The sequence below is a fragment of the Thunnus albacares genome, chromosome 23, assembly GCF_914725855.1.
Source record: "Thunnus albacares chromosome 23, fThuAlb1.1, whole genome shotgun sequence".
NCBI classification, from domain to species: Eukaryota; Metazoa; Chordata; class Actinopteri; order Scombriformes; family Scombridae; genus Thunnus; species Thunnus albacares.
In genome coordinates this window covers 19,595,798-19,618,510 of record NC_058128.1, presented here as the reverse complement: position 1 = coordinate 19,618,510, position 22,713 = coordinate 19,595,798, and the positions used below count along the sequence as shown (strand labels likewise).

General features: G+C 39.3%; 1 protein-coding gene across 2 annotated transcripts in view; it reads left to right on the top strand.

Moving 5' to 3' along the window:
• The window catches only part of ptprz1b (protein tyrosine phosphatase receptor type Z1b), a 59,154-nt gene that overhangs the window by 8,366 nt on the left and 28,075 nt on the right, over nt 1–22,713 (top strand). For both annotated transcript variants that reach the window (XM_044343841.1, XM_044343840.1), the window contains exon 2: nt 14,014–14,082. In XM_044343841.1, coding sequence (XP_044199776.1) covers nt 14,014–14,082 — 69 coding nt within the window. The remainder of the gene's footprint in view (nt 1–14,013; nt 14,083–22,713) is intronic.

Here is a 22,713-nt window from a genome sequence, read left to right as displayed (position 1 = left end):
AATGTGCTAACAGCAATGCACACAAGCAAACACACAAACATGTACACGCTTCAGCTTTCAGGCTAACTCCTCACTAGAGAGTTTAAGAAGTGCCGAAGTATGAGGTCGAGATATTATATTTTCTTAATACTTTGGCACAATATATATTTTGCATAACATCCATCATAACCTCCAGTGGCAAAATTTGCGCATTTCCATGCTTTTTTAGACACTCCTGGTATATCTGCTTGGTCAGACCCATGCAAGTGAACTTTCGTACAGATGTCCTTCTACAACTTCAAATGTTATTATGTAGTTTTGGAAAGTATAGGGTAATACAGCAGAAATACATTTTCCCTTAAATAAGTTCCCTACTTAAGTTGTTTCTATTTGTAAGAGTAAGGTTTTAGAATAGTATTGAAGTACAATTTTTAATTTAGGTTAAACTTTGGGGTGCAAGATTCCTGAACTTTGCTCTGCACAGCATGAAATTATTTGTGTGAGTTAAGCCACTGGAAATGATGGGTGTTGGAAATCATGTCACTGGCAGAAGAGGCAGACTAGTGCTGAATCAGTGACCTCGGTCTTAGAAAGAGCTGGATGCATCTGGTTACACAGGCTGCTTGTAGAACTTTTTCTTTCATATTCCTGTTCCAGTGCTGTGGAGCAGAGCGTGATTAATGACTGAAGATGCCCCCTCCACAGTGCGTCATAACCTCTCTATTGTATAGCACTGTTCTTTCTGGCCTGGTGCTACTGTAGTTTACAAGTATGACTGTTGGCTTGCAAGTTTTGCAAAGCTTTGAAGCCTTTGTTTGACAGCTATAGCGCTACATCAGAGGTCAGATCCTGCCCTGTGTCTTCCACTTGTGTTATTATATGATGTACCAACCATGCTGTACCAAAAGCCAGTTCCACCAAACTTGGCCATGTAGTCATTGGAACAGTAAAGTGAGAAGGCAGAGCATGTGGAGCAGTTGACCACTGAGCAGTTCAACTGATGTTGAGTTGCAAATTTCAACTTCAGTAGTCACAGTTTGATTAAGGTGTATACAGAACATGCCTAAAACATCATCATTAGGATGATGTATAAGTATTGAGGCTATAGTCTGACAAATCAGTAGTCAACTAAAAGTGAAATTGTCTCACATGTTGAGAGGATTTCTGTTTCTATACTTAAACTTTCTACACTGATTTGTCAGTTATACTTGGCAAAAAGGAAACACAGTTTACAATTTCTTTATTAGTGGGGTTGGATTTTCCTGTTGTGACTTCTATTTGTGATTTAATCATAACTGACAAGGGCACAATAAACAAAGTGAGCCAGTCAGACAGAAAACATGAGTATTTATTGAAGTTTACTGAGCCCTTCATTCGCGTATGAAAGCATTTTTGTTCTTTTCTTTCAGGCTTTGTTGTACGTGTGAACCCACTGTGATAAACAATATGAATGAAAGTTAGAGAGGGAGATACAAAGCTAGTGCCAAAAGTTGCTTTCCTTGAACTGCTGACAAACATCCCTTTTATTGTTCAGAGATTGAAAGAGAGAAACAAGACAAAAATCAGAACTGAAACATTTTACTGTTTGTCTCAAAGTGAAGCCTCTTCTTTTTCTACAGAAAAAAATGTAAATTTTGTCACATATGTAAGGCTTTCATCTGTAAAGCTGCAGATAGGTTCATTATTTTAAGCAGCGATGAAGTTAAGTGGGAACCAAAACCAATCTGTCTAATGAAAGTTAATGAAGGCTTGTCTATTGCTTTGTCAAGCGTGGAACTAAGAGACAAGCGGAGTGGAAGTTAGCTGGATCTCAGCACAGGAAAAACTTTCTTCTCCCAGTGAGAAAGTTCATCAGGGGCTGAGGCTGTGACCAATCAGTAGGTTGAAAGTTGATTAACCCCCACCCCCACCAGCTGACCACCCCCCAAGTCACACACACATTTCAATAGAAATCTTTGAGTGGGAGTTTCCAAGATGCACGCACTCTAAAACATCACTATGGTACATGTGTGTTAGTGTAGAAGTGTACATGTCTGCATGCTTTTATCTATGTAAGGGTTATATATGTAAGTCAAAGTGCAAATGTTGCTGTACATGTGTCTCTGTGTTATTATCTGTGTGTGTGTGTGTGGTGTCTGCCAGACAAGTGAGGAATTGGGGGCGTGACCCCACACTGAAAGATAGAGAGGAGAGGGGATGGTTTTGTATCCATGGTGATAGAGAGAGTCTGAGCAGGAAGCCGACAGGAAGTCAGGGTGTTCCACACGCCATTGGGGGCTCTTCCGTTGTCATGACGCTGTGAACTGTTGTCATGGAAACTCCACTGACTCAGACTGAATGCTGATGGAGAACATGTCTAGATTCTTCAGTGTAAGTAAATTATCTACAAATGCACACCAAAGCCTCAACACTTGTTGATATACTTTCTGAATTTGTTCAGTGATTGAGAGAAGTTATACCTCAAAACTGACAGCAGAACTTGACTTGATAATTTGCAAGATATAAACAAGATTTTTAATTGTCCATTTCACAAAAAATTAAAATATTAAACAAAGTTAGGATAGAAAATCCTATAGCAAAATAATTTATTTGAGCACTTCAGTAAGGCAGACACTTTTATGTCTTCTTTGTGTCTTCCTTTTTTGTCTTTTTCTACTGGGACTGCAGAACCTGCTCTCCTTGTTGAACAGTGATTATTGCTTTCAGATACCACAAAATCGTAGAGAAAATCATTTTTTTTCACCAGAAGCGGTTGCAGCCCCGCTTCACTGAACTGCTACATGATTACTAATCACACACATACACACACACACACACAAACAGAGCGCAGTATTTTCTCAATTTGTGCCAAACAGATGGAAATGGTGCATCTCACTGCTCTAACTAGGCAGGCAGATTAGTGAGCCACACACACACACACAGCTCCCTCACAACTGAGTTGAACATGTGTAATCATATGTGCTCAGTGGATGAACCAGAACTCACTGCCTGAGCAGTTGGATTGTACATCGAACACACACACATAGAGACACGTGTGTGTGTGTGTCCCAACTGGCTGGCTTCCTTCAGTCCCAAGTGCTTTCTCCCTCGTATGTTTCTGTGTGAGTGTGTGTGTGTGTGTGTGTGTCTCCGTGTCCTAAATGTCACCTCACATCACACAACCCTTATTTTTTTACACACATATCATGTTTTGATTTGTTGTCTTTTATAATTGTGTTTTCACCTCATTTTTCAGAGACATGGATCTGTGTATGTCTAAGTCACTACATGTGTTTGTGAGCATATGGCTCTGTGTCTATGTGCGTCATTTATTCATAGCTTCTTGATAGGATATGTCTTGCTTGCTTGGTTTGATTTTTAGCTGGAAGCACAGATTTGAGGTCAGTCCCCTGCAGGGAGTCTACCACTCACAGCTCATCAAAAATATCTTTGCTCCAGGGTAAAATGTGGAGGAAACATGCTCATTCGTCCCCTTAACACCTGGCTTTATCTTAAGCCTGGGGTGGTCAGATTGTAATTGGACAGCTCAATAAATAAATAAAGTATCCAAGTGTAGCAGCAAATGCATTGAGGGAGAACTATAGTTGTAGTGGCTTAGAAACATTGAACTGAAGTCCAACGACAAAAGCTTTTTTACCACCAGCAGTGGATTTAAGATGTTAGTAAGTTAGCCAGCTGACCTTCTGTCATCACACAAAACATAGTGAGGAATCAGTCAATCAGTTATATTCACTTAGATAATGGTCAGGTCGTGTTTTGATATGACATAACATTAATTGACAACAATTTTGTTAAGCAATTAATAATTTAATCATTTATGAAGCAAAAATGCCAAATATTCACTGGTTCCAGCTCCTCATAAGGGAGGATTTGCTGATTTTTCCTTTTATATATCATTGAAATTGAATGATTAATTGACTAATTGAAAAAAAAGAGCAACAGATTAATCGCTAATGAAAATAACCATTAAATGCAGCCCCGTTTTTTCCGACTTGACATAACTACACATTGCCCATGTAACATAAAGTCAGCAGTAATATTATCTGCTCTGGATTAAGAAATCACAGCTTTCCTTTAGTGCATTTCTATGATATTTTATAGTAGTTTTTAGTGTCCTGTATTGTTTGTATGCATGAAGGGAGATGTGTCTCTGTGGATTTTTTTGTTTGTGTGTTTGGACAGGATCTGCACAACCTCTTTTCATTCCCAGCGTGAACAAAATACTGAAATTCAAATGCAGCACTTTAGGCATGCTTCTGTAGCTGAAATGAAGGCAAAAAGACCTTTTTCAACCCAAAGCAGCTCCACTTGCTTCCCTCACTGACTCATGCTGTCAGTGTGGCTATTATTCATTTAAATTCCTCGCTCTTATTTATTTGTTTGTCTGCATTACAAAACCGTGACAGTGTCTTAACAGAACACTATGGGTTTATTTCTGTTGGAGTACTGGAGCATAATGGGTTACAATAAAGAAAAGATCAGAAATGGGTCTGGCTTCATATTGTACAGCATAAGTGATAGCAACTAATTAAAAAAGACTAGATCAGCTGTAATACCTTGCCTGTTGATCTCTGCCGGGCATTTGTAGCTATCCCCAGCTCTGCCTCTGAGAGATGATGAGTAACAAAACTCCAACCTGTTACCCTGGAACACACTGAACCCTTTATCACATGGTCAAGTGGAGATCCGGCAGAAACAGACCAGCGATCACTTTTTGGTTGTCAGCGGTGTGTGTGTGTCCGGTTAAAGCTGTGTAGAGTTTTAAATATCAGAACAGTTTGGTTTTATTAGACTGTGGGGGATGCAGAGGAATTTGTGATACCCCATCTGGTTGGACATAGTGGAGTGTTACCTTACACTGTGTGTGTGTGTGTGTGTGTGTGTGTGTGTATGCATTTTATTACCTCATTGGGACCTTTTCCGGTATAAACACAGACTTTGTCAGGACCAGTAGTCCTCATGGGGACAATGGGGATGAATTGGTCACGGTGAAGGTTAGGGTTAGGGTTTGGGTTAGGCTGTCCATAATGAATGGAAGTCAATGCAATGGCCATACAAGGATAGCTGTACAAACTTGTGTGTGTGTGTGTGTGTGTGAGGGTGTGTGTACACATGTGCATGTGTGGATTTTTTAACCCGCCCAGCTGTTCAACTGTATTACCACCTCCGACACAGGGCCCCAGATTCTCACGGTCACCTCTTAACACATGCAGTTACACACATACACACGCACACACACACACACACACACACACACACACACACACGCACACACACACACATGCACTACTTTGTCCCCACCAGAACAACTGGAGTGCAAGACATTGGCACACTCTGTTAAACACACACACACAGATTCCAGTGATAGGCTTGTCTGGTAAGGTTTTATATTGCGGCTTTAATGCTGTCGGGTCCTTGCGGAACAATGCACGGTTTGTTTAGCACTCAGATACAATATCCTCCATTTAATATGAAGCCTAATCTCATTAACTCATAACCTGTGCTGCTGGACTTCACTGTGAGGCTTCGTTCATTCGGCCTGACACAGGAGATGAAGGGAAAACGTCCTCCATGCCGCAGCATTACCAGTAGGGCACAAATGGACCACAAAGGGTCTCAAAATGCTTGGGCTCAAACACACAAAGACATGGCAGTGATTTTTTTTAAGGCTGCACCAGGAAAATAATCTATATATCAGTAGGTATATAGAGTATATAAGAAATTGGGAGACAGCTTTGCCATTGTTATCTCCTGAACCACAAATTGAAAAACGTAAAGCTCCATCTGAGAATAGGTAGACTGAATAATGCTGCGAACATGGCTAAAAATCCACCTAAAAGTCACAAAATTGGGTTGCAACAGAAAAGAAGATGCAAGATAGATTTTCCTTATCGAAGGATGAACATCCAGATTTGTGGGAAAATTATCTCTCTGTATAAGGGGTGATGAGTGGAAACAGAAGAGTGAAATCCTAACTGTCATTCACAATGAAGAGAGCGCTCCATCCAGCACTGGCAGAGAATTGTCATCTCCTCCACTGGTAATTAAATGTCTACTATTTAATTAAATGGGTAATTAAATGGCTGGTATACTCTCAGCATTAAATGTCTCATCTCTCTCTCTTCACTAGTTTGTGTCTAACCATCCTGTTAACTGTCCTGTGCATAGTTTCTAATATGACATGCAGCAAATCAGACAGAGGCAAGAAAGCAGTGAAGCATACTAATTTAACCAGCTGACACTGAACACAGCTGAATGCTATATAAGTTATAGTCTGGCCCCTGGAGGTATGTGTGTGTGTGTGTGTGTGTGTGTGCGGGTGTGTGAACGTGACACTGAGGTCAACAGGTGAAACATGCAATACGACACGGATGTCATGTCTTTATTGGTGATAAGTTATGACAGTTGTCGTCTCAAAGTCCTTTCACTAAGCAAAAGATATTTAACAGTGGTAAGTTTTATTTGTAGTTCACTGCAGGAATGCAACTCATTATGTGTTGACAGAAGGCTTCAGACAAATATTATGTGCTGAGGGACGCTGAAAGATGAGCTTGCTGTATCTCCAAACTGTTAATTTCAAAAACTCAGGAAAACAGTCTGATTTTGAGATTCAGTGTCCTGTTTTTTTTTTTTTTTACGAATAAACTGATAATTAACTGTTAAAACACAAGAAAACATGAACCATTAAAATCTCCAACTCTGAGGACTTACACATTGATGCAAGGAGCAAAATCTGTAATGCTTTGGTAAGAATTTTTCTTTGCATCTGTTGGTTGAGCTTTAGGCCTCTTTCAATTTTTGTCACCAGTGGAGAAATGTATTGTTAATTCGGTGCATCCTATGGCATGGAAAACTAGCTATCAGGGTAGAAATTTGATGGCAGGTGGGGGATGTTGTTTGTTGTGAACGACTGTATATAAAAATGGACACATGCATTGGAGCCAGTTTGAAGCCCAGAGTTGCTCCTTATGGTCGGCACCATCTTTTCTGTTTGGCGCCAGGACCTTCCACAGAAGGAGTATGGGGTGTTGCCTTTCATGCTATGGAAACCGCCACCTTGGACCAGAGCAAACGCGAGCCTACTGGGAACACTGAGTGGTGCATACTTGGGTTAACATTAGCTACTTTAGCTAACTTGTGCTAAAAGGGGGCAGGTTTCATAATCAAGTAACGTTAAACATATTGAAATATTGCGAAAATAATCCGACTCAGTGTGAGTCTTGGAACCGGGGAGAGCAGCAGGTGAGTCAACTGTCAATCACAGCCGTCAATCAACGCCCAAACAACAGACATCAAAGCCTAATATACTGTATGTCTCCAAATCTTATTAATAGAGCAATAATTTTGAAAATTACCATTCATCATTTACAAAAATGTTTGAATTAGTATTTCTAGAGAGAAATTGAGGCTTTTTAAATGGGAGCTAATTGGAGCCAGGGATTTTTTAGAGCCAGTATCAAGCGGCTGCCGGTGGCATTGGGCTTTAAGGCCGTGGTAATTGCCTGGTTGCATTGGTTGTGAAGCATGGGCAAAGTCAAATGCTTTGTATGCTCATTCACTCACTCTGACCTCCACTCCCGTCATTTTTGTTCCATTATATGAACATTATGCCACTTCATGCTTTGGTACTGAATCAGCTGAAAGCATAGTTTGTTTTCTGAAAAAATTATACAAATGCTCTCATTTTTCTGGAGAGCTCACACAGTCTCGTTTATCAGCCTTCATACTAAACCATTCATAGTTGGATAAAGTCACAGAACTTTACAAACACTTTTATTCTGGTGGGTCGAACACACACAGACTTTCTGTCCCTGAAGGAACACAGGGCTTCATTTAATAGAACAACAGTAATCACATCTACTGTTAAAAATCAGTTTGTGTTGGTGTAAACACAACCGATGAACGATTCCCTCATCTCAGGGATTCGGGCTAAATCAGCCCCAGGAGTCCTGTAATCCAACACGGTGCCATTCATTAGTGTTCAGCTGGGACCGGCTCACTTATCCCAACACTAATAACGCAGAGCTGCAGAGCCAGCTTCAGTGAGTCCTCCCCGCAGCGTCTCCATCCCAAAATACTGTCATCCAGGGCTGCTGCTGAATAAAAAAAGAAAAAAAATCCACTTTATGACTAGTGGCTATTAGAATTGAGTGACAGTCGGATTTTTAAAAGCCAGTAATCAAATACATGCTGCAAGGTTCACAAACTGCAGGAGACCAGCTAACACTATTCCTTTGCTCATATGTCTCCATTTGATTGAAAGCAGCAAGTTCATGCCCCCAGTCATGGAGCTGATGAAAGCCATTTTGGGAAACATAAGAAATCAGTAACTGAAGAAGAAGAAGAAGTACAAAGGTCAGGGCCGAAGCGATACACCAAGACAGTAAATAATTTTCAACACTTCATCACGATATCACTCTTAGAATGAGCTGAACATGATGGATTGATGTAAGAAGATCTGGGGCATCACACTACCACGTTGGGAGGGTGAAAATTGAAGGTTAGAATACTGTAACATCACCCTTGCCTTTGTGGTCACTCTTTGTGTGATCACCTGACTTAACATTATTTCTTCCAATACCAAAAACTGTCACAAAACAACTGGTCACCTGATTGAGCTGCAAATACCATTAAGGAAAGGAAAGTAATATATCCTGAATCGATCCCAACACCAGCTCATCAGCTCCGGTATCTTTAATATCATTGAAAATCTCATCTGTGTTTGCATTTTGTCGGTCAAGGACTTGAACTACCCACTACAGAAATTAATGAACACGTCCTTTCCCATGAAAGGATTTTAACATCCACCTGACAAGTGAGAGCTAATGATCTTCAGTTCCGCATTGCCTCAACATGCTTTGGCCATATAATGTTTATGAGTGGTGCTCTTAACAGTAAATTAGCCTCAGTGACTGACATTTCAGTATGAGTAAAGCATGTAGTCGGAGTATCAGGTGTCTGGCTGACAGACATCCTCATTTGGTTTCATTATTCTGTCTCACACCAACAGCTGTGGAGTCAGCCTCACCCATACTAATACATGCATGGGGCATGGTTCAAATTGGGCTAAAGCATTTTGTTGCATTAATGGAAACCAGTCCTTTACTCCGTCAGATGGAGCAGAATATTGCTGAAAAACTGCATGTCTGTTGACCTTAATTATATGAATAAAACACCGTCCATAGAAATGTCTTGTTGCCTCTGCAGTCACCTGAACCTTTAATGTCAGGTCCCTGAAGCATCCTAGGAAATCTGGTAAAGCAGTAGAGTGCACACGGGCGGAATAATACAGAGATTCAGCTGTGAGCTTCATGCATGGCCAGCCTGCAGCAATGAAGTCCCATCACTATCTGCTGCGCTCTTAAAGCCGAGCAACGGTGTCTTTTTGCTCCTGGCTCTTCAGCTGTGCAGCACTGTCTCATCATCTCATCCCTCCTCTTCCTCTAAAGACTGACAGCTACTGTGTGTGTCTCTTTAGCTCTTACTCCTAGCCCGCCACTACACAAGTAACTTTGTACAAAAAATTCCATTGACTGTAAAATCATGCGGTAATAATCTTTCATGTGAAGTCATACACTTTACTAAATTGTAAAGATATCTGACAAACTAATGTTAGCATTTTGTGATCTAAAGAAACGACAGCCATTGAGACTTCTGTTGTTCTTCATTATAACAATGAAGACTATAATACCCACAATACATTGCACAAACATCACAGACCTCAGCGCATTTGCTATCATACGGTGATGACCTGTTAATTACTGCTACCAGCTACTCTGTTACATATTCAATATATATTACAATTTCTGTGGTTACGTGACTAATGTCAGGTCTCTGTGACCTCTGACTCTTGACCAATTAACTGTCAGATACTCATAACATTAGTAATGTAGGAATTAGAACTTTGTGATATTATTGCACTTTAAGCTGGTCAGAGCTCCAGATGAATATGAGAAGCATGAATATAAAATGTAAGAAGTTTGGTGAGTTTCATATTCTTATATTTTTTGCGTCATTTGGCTTTGTTTTACTTAATTGAATCAGTTTGGTTGAGATATTTGAAACACCTCAGGTCAACACTGCAGGTTGGAGCACTAAAAACTGTAATCTATAACTGCAGAAGAACTGACTTGACTGGCTTATGCCTGTGAGTGAAGTCGCAGGTACTTGTTTCAGAAAAACAGATCAGCTGATGGACCTGGATTTTGCTTGAGATACTGTATATCAAAGCATCCTAGAAAAGTGGTCTCACTTTTGTTAACCTGGACTCAGTTAGACGGTTAGAAGACAGATAATGTGAAGAGCAGGAGAATGTAATGCAACAAAGTAAATTAACCAGATGGGATGTATAGCTGCTATTTTGCATACTCCCATACAGGAAGAAAATCCATTTTATTTAAAATGTTATATATAAATGTTACCGTATGTTTTTGACAATATTTCAAATGCATATTAAAACATTTGTGATTATGCAGTTCTCATGTATGAAATATATAAATATTTATAGAATTTTCTTCTTTAGGCCAAAGAAATATTCCAAATACATTGGAAATGGAAATTCAGATCTCTAAAAAGATTTTAAAAATTACATTGAAACAACAAGTGATCATTAGCGTGTCTGTGTGTGTATGTGTGTGTGTGTGAGAGTGTGTGTTGCACTGAGTTGCCAAAGGCAAATTAGATTAAAATCCTTCACAGTGTGATGTTAATGAAGCCATTATTGACGGTTCAACCCCAGAGTCGCCTCCATTCTTCTCTCTTTCCCCTTTTCCCTGCTTTCATTCATTTTTCTCATCAGTCTTTTCTCCTTTGTGCCAAAGTCTGAACAACAATGGAGTTTCACAGTAAGAACTGGTACATATCACACTTTCTTCCACCCTTTCCTTCTCTCTTTTAAGTCCTTCTCTCTTTACATTATCAACTTACATTACACAGCCATAAAAGAGCTGCATGTGGTCAGGTCAGACTGGTCAGTCCATAATTTCCTTCACTTGAAAATATATTGGTCTGGTATTTGTCATTCTTGCCACTACTTTATGGCACACTCTAACACTGATCATGTGTCCCAGACTTCATCTATCATTTTCTCAGGGGAATTCAACCATTACTTACAAAGTCCCATTCATCTTATATTTTCAAAGTGTATTTTCTTTAGAGAAAAGACTGTTAACCTGTTTCCATGGCCATGAATGAACTTCCATGCTGTTAATATGACCCCTCCCCTGTACACCCCTCATCCCCAAAGGGACCACAATGGAAATAAGCCTTAGGGCTTTATTGTTTTATCCTGACTTTTCCTTTTATGTAAGCAGTCAATGCTCTGGCAGAGCTTTGGTTTTTAAAATGAAATTGTCAAATAAAATCAATCAAACAATCAATCAATGAACCATGTTCTGGATTAATCTAAGGTAGAACATGCACTGTAAAGAAAGCTTTCATTAAATGGCATTTTAATTCTTTTTAAGGCCTCAGGAATGAGTCACTGCTCAGATTTTTAAAGACCTTTTTCTGGCTTTTTAAGAACCCATACATGGTCTGTTTTTAGTTCTTTCATCCAGCTATTCAGCAGCGTGCCCCCTGCAAGAGCAAAGCTTCTTTACTTTTAGCATCAGTCTCTTATGGGAAAAATGGGAAAGAAGCAAAAGTGAGTTAAACAAGAGTGAAGTACAACTTCAGATCCCCCCGTGGCTGCAACTGTATCAGGGTTTGTTGAATATTCATCGATGCAGAAGATTTTACAGATGATACAGAAGGGGTTTGTTTTCACTGTGGATGAACTGCAAGGCTTCATGGGTTCATCAACACACACTTAAAACTGTATTAACAAGTGGCTCAGAACTGATTTAACCGTGTTGTGTTGAAGTGCATGCTGTCACGTACAGTAAGTGCAAGAATTTACTCTGTGTTTTTATCCTGCTGCTGTCTGCAGTAAACAATAGGATTATACTGTGTTCACACGGACAGACTTAATGCAGTGGATATGATGATAGTTGTCCGTGACCTAAATCCGACTCTACACAGGCTTTCATCTTCTTGGAGGGTAGGTTTTTTGGTGTTGCTGCACACATTGAAAGATCAAAAAAAGAGAGAGGGTATTGTTTTATTCCCCTTTTTATTTATTCATGTTGTTTTGCGCCATTCCCCTCTGCCCTCTTTATTTCCCTTTTTATTCTTTTGTGATGATGTCATGGTGACCATTGCTCCATTCTCCTCCTTTGCCACTGGCTCCTCTCATAAATCATCTGTCCATTAGTCTCTCTTGTTGAGTTTCCTGCTCCCTCCAATCACCTGATGTAATCACAGCTTTCTCCTTCTAATTCCCAGTATATACATATATAGAGGGTACAGTGGCTCAGTAACATACTTTGTCAGATTGTGTATGTTGCCTAAGTGCTTGTCTGTGCCAGTTTTGACTCCACTGATGACATAAATATGCCATATGGTTGTGTTTTATGTCTTTTACTTTATCACCGTTAATACCCGTGCATACATTAATGCAAGCTACAAGCTTCAAGCCACTTAAGCATGATTTTGCTTTTCAAAACATATGAGGTGACACATGTTTTTGTACGTGTCACCTAAATAGTAATAAAAGCCCGGCATGGTTACTGTGTTGATTTTTGGGTGCATGCCTCTCCCACCAGGAAGTAATACTTGATAATATTGCTTACATTATCCAGCTGACATAATCTCACTATTCCACAAATTAAACGATGATAAATATACTGGTCAGCACAGTATTCATGTTTAAAAAAAATAAGCCATGTGTTTTTTAACAGATATTGCAGAATCCGTCAAATTGAGCTGTGGCTAATCCTGTTATGGTTTGGAAGAAGAAGAAAGAGGAAGATTGATAGAGAGATAGGTAGTTGGACAAAAAATGAAAAGGGGGAGAGTGGTTTGGGTAGCATGTGTGTATATATATATATATGAGGGAGAGAGACAAAGTTCAGGTGAAAGTTTGTGTGTGTGTGCTCTTGTGTTATCCTGTATCCCTCAGGAGAAAGAAGAGGGATAGATAAGTAGGTGAGAGAGAGAAAAAAGAGCAAAGCTGTAGGGAAGTAAATGCACAGCTAGCATGAGAATCAGTTAGTCAAGTGGCGCACACACCTTCTCATATATATATATATATATATATATATATATATATATATATATATACACACACACACAGACATACACACTGAATCCTCCATCTCTGAATTCGTACATCATTGTATCCTCTACTGTCCCTGAGTGAAAATTACCGCCATGAAATGGATAGGTGTGTGTGAGAGAGAGAGAGAGAGAGAGAGAGAGAGAGAGAGGTAATATCAGAGTGGTGCAGTACACTCCTGCACCTTGTACAGTGGTTTATGTGATAACCAGTGACAAAGGTTGTGCATGTGTCTATGAGAGAAAGAGACACAAAGGTATATTCATTTCATTCAATTAGTGCCAGTGTCCAGAAAGTTTTTGCGACAATTCAGATATTTTAAAGGGTTGATTTCTGCAGTGTATAAGAACAACTCGACAACTGCAGTCAGTTCAGACTTGTGCCTTGTTCAAAGTGTTACGGAAATGTCTCTACGTCCAACCTACGGTAGAAAGACTGCCGTCGTGACTTTTATGTAAAAATGACTTATGCGCATATTCACACATGAGGCTAACGTTAAATTGCCATCACATTTACATAATGAAATGCATGTCTGGCACGGGGCTCACGCATGACACTAATGTTCAAGCCATAATTGGACAAGTAATCAGACTGTCTTGTTATCATTTGGTTAAAGTAAAGACAAAAAGAAAGGAGCTTTTGAATATCTACTGTGTGCGCGCAGAGAGTTGGAAAATGCAAATGGAGCGAGTCAATCTTCTAGCGAGCTAAATACTGTAGGGATGAAATATATCCCCTGAATGACAGGAAAAGCCTGTCACTCATCACATGCCAAAGTCACACAGCAGCTGGTTATGGTTTCTCCTGTCAGTAAGTGCGTTTGTGTGTGTTTTTGGAAATGCAAAATGATACTAATAATCTCTCTCTCTCTTCTGCAGTTGTGGCAGCGGAGCCTCTGGTCCGTGGCTTGAGGAAACTCCCCGAAGATATCGACTGGTCGTACTCAGGTCTGTATGAGCCGGGCGCTATTTGTCAGACTTTTTTGTGTGCGTAAAGGTAAAAAATATATGATAGTCACAGGTGATTTTTTATTTTTTTACGAGAAAGTGGAATTTGGGGTGTGAATGAACAGAGAGTTCATTAATAGATGGCAATGAATTTATACTGAATAAAAGAATAAATCCAGAATAGAATAAATCTGTAAATAATGTTTTTTTTTTAATCAGTACTAAAAACTATCATGAAATTTGCAGTGTGTAGCTTTGCATGTGTGACCCCATGTCAGTCATAAAAAATACTGTATGCAGATAAAATAAGAGCAATAAGATAAACTTGAAAACCCAGAAGAGCTGTTTCTCTAGATTCTTAGACAATTCAAGCTGTTGATTGTTCAAGAAACCATCAGTGACTGGAGGTTTCAATTGGAAGACCCTAAAGATAGACCTGCTCTCTCTTTGCCTTTCCAAATCACACAGACGCTTCCTAAAACAAACACATCAAGGGACCGTCCCGTCAGTCTGGTAAATGTCAGTCTGAACAGTCTGAATATCACATGAATTGCAGAAATGATCTGCCAACATCTCCCACAGGATAGCCTTGATCTGCCTTTGACCATATGGTTAGCTGACATCAGCTAACTCAGCACCGTGCCCCTACTGCGCTAAGCTTTGGTCTAACAAAAACAAAGAGTGGACACAGACAGACAGTCATGGTCCCAGAGGGAGAGATTAGCTTCTTACTGGTCAAGAGGAATCAGAAGCAGCAATAGGACTCAACAGGCTAAATGCAGAACTATTAAACATATTAACCTGCACCTCAAATGGATTGCTGGTGAAAATTTAAACATGTCATTTGAATAATATGATGAATATCATAATATGATGCATTACGGCCAATGTGCACAGGATTGCAGTAAGACATTTTGGTTTGCATTAGCGGTAACTTAATACAACTCTGATGTGGTGTCAGGAGAGTGAACAATAAACAGTGAGGCTGATATCAACAAGATAAAATTGCAAACAGTAATGTAAGATTAATGGAAGGCAACTGAAGGCATGTGTGATGTAACATTTCCTTTGAAGCCCTCTTGCGTAGGTAGGAAATTTGAATCCCAAATGGGAATGGCGGACTCCGCCACGAACATGAAAACATGATAGAGAGGAAATTACAGAATGTAAATACATTGAATGGCTATTGCTGAAAAACTGTCGGCCATAAATGGAATCAAAAACAAGGTTTGATTTTATGAAAGTATAGGGCTCTAACTTCAACCTACTTTTCTAAAAACTCCCAATATAATGATAGGACTTTAATGGTAGATGCACAATCATCATGCTGTACTTATTTTTTATTAATTACGTATTTGTCCTCAGCTGTTTGTTAAGTACAACCTGATGTCACATCATAAACACTTCAATGTTCTCACAAATGTAGTGAAATGTCAAATATGTTATTTATAATGAAATAAATAACAGAATCTAATAAGTGTACCACAACCAATTTAGAGTTAATAACATGAATTGCTTTTCATGGGTCTGAACATCCCGGTAAATAGACTTCGCACTCAGCGTTTAATATGAGACCTGGTTCTGTGCCATGTTTTAATGGACTTATATTAATGCAAGCTAGACACACACACACACACACACACACACACACACACACACACACTCAACCAATACAGCTGTGAGATTTTGTTTATTTGACTTGTGTCTACTCATATATGTCCAGCAGCATGAATATCAATATTCACATGTATTTTCATTTTGCGGGTTTTCTTCTCCTGTGTCAAATCTTTGCAATCAATTCCCAGGCACACACGCCCTGTTTGTCAAAGTGTAATAGGTATTTTTTTGTGTGATACACTGAAAATAGTCACGAATGATGAAAAGCCCGTCTGCAATAGCAATGAAGTAGAGACGTGCCTTCTTTTCCCTCCTCGTCTTCCTCAGTTGCATTCATAATCTCGCTTTGTTTATTTTGCTTTTTTTTTTCCTCCGGTTCTTTCTCTCTTCGTATTAAACTCTGTACTTCTCATTTTCCTCTCTGTTGGGTTTTGAAGTTCATCATCACAAGTGAGGGCAACACAGTGGCAGTTCATTTGGATTCACTGTAACTGTAGCCATTCCCGCTATGTGTGTGTGTGTGTGTGTGTGTGTCTGTGTACACAGTCTTGTTTTTCTGACCAGCTCTGTTTCCTGCCTTGTGCTGTGCACTGAGCCGTGAGTAAAAGCATTAACATGTGAAAGAAACGCACTTCATTGTGAGGCACCATGCACAGCTTTTTAGTTGGGTCAGAAGTAGGGGGGACATAAGGAAATAAAGGGAAATAAAAGAGAGAGGGGGGCAGGAGAGTGAAAGGGTGAGTGAGTGACAGAGAGGAGAGTTGGAGAGAAAGAGCTCAACTGAAAGGAAGAGAGGTAGAGGAGAGAAGTTTAAAATGAGGCTACATCAAAAACACAGACTGCTTGCGTCAAACCCCAACTATGGTTGATTGGTTTAAACTTTTAGGTAATAAACACAATTACAATGGCAGCCACTAATCTTCCTCCATCACCTATTGTCACTTTAATCATTAGGTCAGTATTTTTTAATATGAACAACTCTATCTCCATACATGTCGATTTGAGAAGGGATTATAACATGAACAGTGGAGCTGCTTCCATAAGGAGGAATTATAAATGATTTATCCTGTATTTTCTCTTACAGATGTCAGTGCATTTTCAGTTACAGCACTTTCAACCTCTCTCATGTACATAATCTGGTCGAGCATATAGTTTATGTTAAATCTCTACAATTTCTCTTAAAGTTATAATCCTTCAAATGGTTGAGTTGGCAATACCCTGGGTTACCGCGGTAATGACGATTGAGACTTATATACAACAAATACTCCTTGAGCAGCTCCTTTGTCAGAAATACAACAGAAGAGTGGAGTGATTTTACTGCTTCACGGTGTTTTGTATGAAAAAGCAGCAGTATGAAATGTTGGGTTTTCATTCGCAGTAACTTGCTCTGATTTGGTGTCAGCAGATTGAATAGTGCACATCATTACAGCAATGCGGGATTACATGCAACGTTTCTTGTGAATCTCTTGAGCGTAGTGATTTGAATAAAGTGCAGGAATGTCCAAGACAGACTGCCCGCAGGTCTCCTCTCTGGGGACGCTTCCGGTGAAGGTTCTGCTCTCAGTGCAGCTCCACTGGACAGGGAACGCCACCAAAATAAAACAAAGTGCACAAGACGATACCTCCACTGTCAGGAAAAAAGACCACAGAACTATCACGGCAAATACATATTGCTGTACAGTAGAATCATTCTGCCAACACAGTAATGTTATAATATCAAATGAACTCTTTAAATGTAGCGATATACAATATATCTAGTCTGTCAACAAGGCCAATTCATGCTTTCCGCATTCTGCGTCTGCGACAGCTGTGGAGCGCTTCCATTTATACTTTTTTTCGGAAGTCTGTGGACACAGACACATTTCACATCTGTGCACTAGTGAACAGGGTTGCAGCGTGATGACTTTCCGGAGTTGTTAAATCCACTCTGTGAGTATTACAAATCGCTGTACAGCATTTTTTCTGATTAGCCTTTAAATGCAATAATCTGTTACTCCAACCGGACTTGATGGATGGTATTTCACTTTAAACAACACGCCCACACCAACACAGTCTCTTGTATTGTTTTACACAGGGCTGTTCTCAGTCTGAATGCAGCTGAGCAGTTTCTGTATGTTGCTGAACAACAAGAAAAAGTGAAAAAAAGAAAAGTGACAGTACATACATAAAGTAGATGCGACATACGTTCCTGTTTGCTTTTCTAGTTTCTTGCACAGTTGGCATGCTTGCGATACCAGAGGCCACACAGTCACAAATTTTGGGCTGTGTGCAGATGTCTGCAGAGGAGTAAAACTGTAGAGTTTGATGTAGCGTCTTGTCAGCTGTTGAGTGTATAACTGTAATTAATTATTACATTTTTATTATTACATTTTATTATTTACATTTTATTATTATTTTCTATGTGTTTGTGTGTGTGCTTCAAAAAACTCAAATTATCTAAATTTGAAGCATTTCAAGTATTTTTATTTGATTAAAGGTAGCCTGTGGAGTTTCTGAGCTTCTGAGAGTTATGGAGCAGTTTTTGTTTATTTGTTTATTGCACTTACATCGTCATGTTGCAAATGTTTTATGAGGAAGTTTAAGTTTGTGTTTGATGCTATCTGGTTGTATCAGAGATTCAGTTTTCTCATTTATTTGTACGTATGTATATTTAAAAAACAATCAGTTATGGCCTAGCTTGGTTTCTTTTTTTGACATTAACATGAAATCTGCAGGCAAATTGAGTTATACTGTATGTTTGTGCATCTCCTCCACCTCCATGTTGTCCTCGTCCTCCCTCTCTGCTTTGTCTCCAGGGGGTCCCAGGGATCCTTCTGCCTGGAAGACACCCCCCAGGGCCCCATCTGTTATGAGTGTATGTGTGTATGTAAGTGCTTGTGTGAAATAGTGCGCTCTGATAACCCAGGGTTTACTCAGCAAAGCAGTGGGACGTAATGCATTTTTAAAGAATAGTGCTCAAATATCACAACAAAACTAAAAGTTCATACAGGAGTAATATAAAGACTATTTATAAGTGATGAATATCAAAAGAATTTAGGGTTTCCTTCTCTCTTTTGAACAGTGCTAGCACAGCATTATCAGACATTTCCAAAGAATTACTGAGCACAGAACAAAATCACTATCAACCGTCAGAACAGAAGAGATCAGAGATCAAATCAGCTTAGAATCAGATCTAGATTTTTATTGATCTCTATCATTGGAGCAACAGCAACACGAAGAGGAATCAGCTGCAAGAGATAAACAAACAGAATGTAATTAAATCAAAATGTTGAATTAACTATTGAATAAGTTCAGTATCTTTTATCTATTGCTTTTTTCTGTACCTCTGTGTCTCCTCCTGTCTCTCCTCTGTGTCTGTCTCTCTGGCTCTTCTCTCTTCTTGGTCCAACTAAGTCATAGCCAGAGGCGATGCAGGCAATGATACTCCCCTAGTGCTTTGTCTAGGGAACCCACACACACGCACACACACACAGATTTTTAACATGAATATTTCTGCCTATCCAGTCTAGTCCTTTTACCATCGCTTTACGTTCTACATTTCCTGATTGGAAAAAGAAGTTGACAGTGATAGACATGTACACCAGATGATTTATATGTTCACAGTTAGAATCAAGTCATACTCTTTGTTAAATTGTGCATAGGTTTCCAAGAAAACATCATGCATCTACTCTGCATTTGTACAGCGGACTAATGGGCAGACCTGTTTCCTACAGTAGGATCATGTTAATATATTGTTATGAAGATTAGATTCATATGGACAGATTGAGAGGCGGTGTGATGGCTCCATCTTCCCAAAACCCAAAAGAAGTTAAATCATGGAAATGGTTTAGTTTTGGTCAGTATGAGGGTGTGAACATTCAGTATACATTCACTGGTATGTAAACAAAACGTTTATGTTTCTGAAAAATTTCTAAAATATAGAAATATCTCAGCTGGGTGCAGCCGTTAAGCTACGTGTCTCTGCTCACAGGCTGCATGTTGTCTTCTCTGTCTCTGGCTCAGTCCCTCTGACCAAACCCATCACATACAGTAAACTTTCCTGTTGTCCCTCTCTGATGTCCGCCTGGTCCGTATTTAACACTTGTTTCACTTGTGAAAATTCCACCACCGTGGTGTAAATGATACCTGAGGAACTGCCAAACTATATTTGAAAATGCAATACTGTCATTGAATTCATCTGTAATCAACTCTTTTTATGACAACAACAGATGCAACTTTTGAAACATTTTTGTTTGAAATGTTGCAATAGTTTGCTTTAATATTTTGCATGTGAGGATTTACACAGTGAAAATATTGATGAACATATCAGTAACACAAACCATAAGAAAAGCAGTGTAATTCATTTTGCCCACCAAGACTTAACTCAGTTCATCACAGGCTAAACTGAAGATATTTGTACTTACATGTTTGATTATTGTGTGAAAGAAACAAGAAAAGGATGACTGATTAATTTGTCATAATACTTATCACGTGTCATTACTTCACATACTTTATAATTAGTGTAGTCATTTGAAAGCCAGCAATTAGCCAATCTGCATCGCTTAGTGTGTATCATGCTTGTTTGATTACATATTCGTTGTGGAATTTATCCATGCTTATCTATTGGAAACCCTCAACGTGAATTGGCTCTAATCCTTGTAAGTATACCTCATGATTTCTTTGTTGCTTTTTATGGTCACAATTTTAATTACAGGGTTTTGGTGTCCTTTTATCGTCTAAAAGCTGCCGTTGATGCTTTTCCACCCTGACAAGAAGAAAATGCAGAATCCTTCATCCGAGTTGTTTGAATGTCTCTAAAGCAGCTAGCTGTTCGTCTCATGTGTCCGTTGTCTCTTTTTCTGTCTACATGCATGTGTTCACCACCCACTGTGCTCTCAACTGTTCTGTTAGTCACCAAATACTTTAGGCTGGCTTCTCTTCTGCTCCAGTTATTGCTCAGAGTGTGGCTGCCTCTGGAGCCTTGTGGGAGACATGAGGTAATGATGCAGAGGTGTGTATGTGTGTGTGTGTCCCTTTTATTCGCAAACACACACTCTCAGTTCCTCCTATTTTTTGTCCTTGTTCCTTGCTTGCACCAGTATATGGCTCGGTTAATGAGTTTATGGGCTGTAAATACTGCACATCGACAGCCCCACATACCCATGGGAGGTAACTGTGTGAACTTCAAGGACTTCAATATCCAAAAATCTTGTCTGTAAACTTTACACAGCACGCTCGTGTTTACCAACCTGACTAGTCTAATCTGTCTTCCACCAACAGCCACAGGTTGGCAGATTGGACTCTTAAATTATACAAACATTCCTCCAGGAATAATCTCATTGGTTAAAGTCACCTTCAGTTTTGGTGTGTAAGTTCAGATATACAGTAAATCAGCTCAGAGAGCCAGTCTCTTGTTCTCCAATATTTCACTGAATGACTCCATGCACTTGTCTTGTCACAGCCGTCTCTTGCTCTGGAGGCTTTTTTATGTTCACATGTCTAGACGGAGCCATCAGATATCGCATGAAGAGCATATGGGGACTCTGATTCATTGCCGAGTTTTCTTTTTTTTTCCCTTTTTGAATAATCTGACAGATCTGATTTTTCAGATACGGTGGCTGCTCATGTTTGTGACAGTCCGTCATTAACATATAGTCCTGCTGGATGAGTGATGTGTGTGTGTATGTGTATGTGTGTAGTCCTTTCTCTGCCATTCATAATAGATTCATAAGTAGCTTAGATCTTGTCAGCTTCAAGCCTTTATGTCAGTCAGTGTGTGTGTGTGTGTGTGTGTGTGTGTGCGCCCATGAATGCATTCATAGAAATTGATTCTGCTGAATAAAAATGACTGAAGTCTCCTTTCACACAAGAAACAATTCTTATTTCTCTTCTCCATCGTCTGCTGTGTTATAATAAAAGAGCTTTGCTGCAAACTGAGGTACTGATTGAAACACGTCGCACCAGCAATGACAGAACGATTGCTTTCTAATAGTAAAATCCACAGAGGTTCCAGAGAAAGTGATTTGTAATAAACTGTTGTCCCCAGTGTGTCTATACTGTGCTGAAAACAGCACATAAACCTTGCAGACAAATTGTTGCACAGACATGCTGTATTTAGCATCATTGGTCAAATGAGTTCATGATAATGCTGGTCTTTAACCTCATTAACCCCATCGCTATCTGTCCTCCTCCTCTTTTCTAGTGTATGAAATTTATTTTTCTATCGGCTCTCTGATTTCTGTTATCTGTAATCACCAGAAACTCTGAAAGCTTTAGCTGCACACTTTTCCTGTTTTGTATAGTAAAGCAGTCCATCAGATTTCTTTCCAAATCTGTTTGGGAGACTCTCTGGGGACCGGCGGGGGTTATGTAACCAATGAGGCTGTCCGAGCTAGCACTATCTCTAGCTAGCTAATCTGCTAGCATGTTTAATCTAATCTGCAGCCAACTTTGACTGAGTGAGCTCTTATTGCAATCTTAACTCATAACCCAGTGAGTTTTTATTAAAAAAAAATGTTTAAGTTACGTTTCAGTGGGAATTAAATCTGGAAAATTATGTTAGTTGTCTTTACATTACAGCAGCATTGAACTGTTTCCTTTTTCTTGTGTGATGTTTCTCCATTTACATTCTGAGCAGAGTTAGTGGAAGACTTGCTGGTTGACAGATCCACTTGTTAGACAATTTGACAGGAAAACTCTGATAATGAAATTGGAGAGTAACTTATACTGAAGGGATGATTAAATGTCAAAATATGATAAACTACTTTTATTTTTATATGAATATTGATGAAGGGTAAAATGTCATGTCAGAGGGAGCACTCCCATAATGTTTTTCTGTTTGAAATGTTTTGCTTTGATTACATTCAAATTAAAACTGAATAAAGGTCAAAGAATAAAAAAAACAGGAAAAATTGATTAACATGCTTTACCACATTTTCTGGCTCACTACAGAGTGTTTCACCACTTTATCAGGGACAGTTGTGTTGTATGCTTCATCTTTTATCTTTATCTTACAACACGAGTAGATATGTTTAG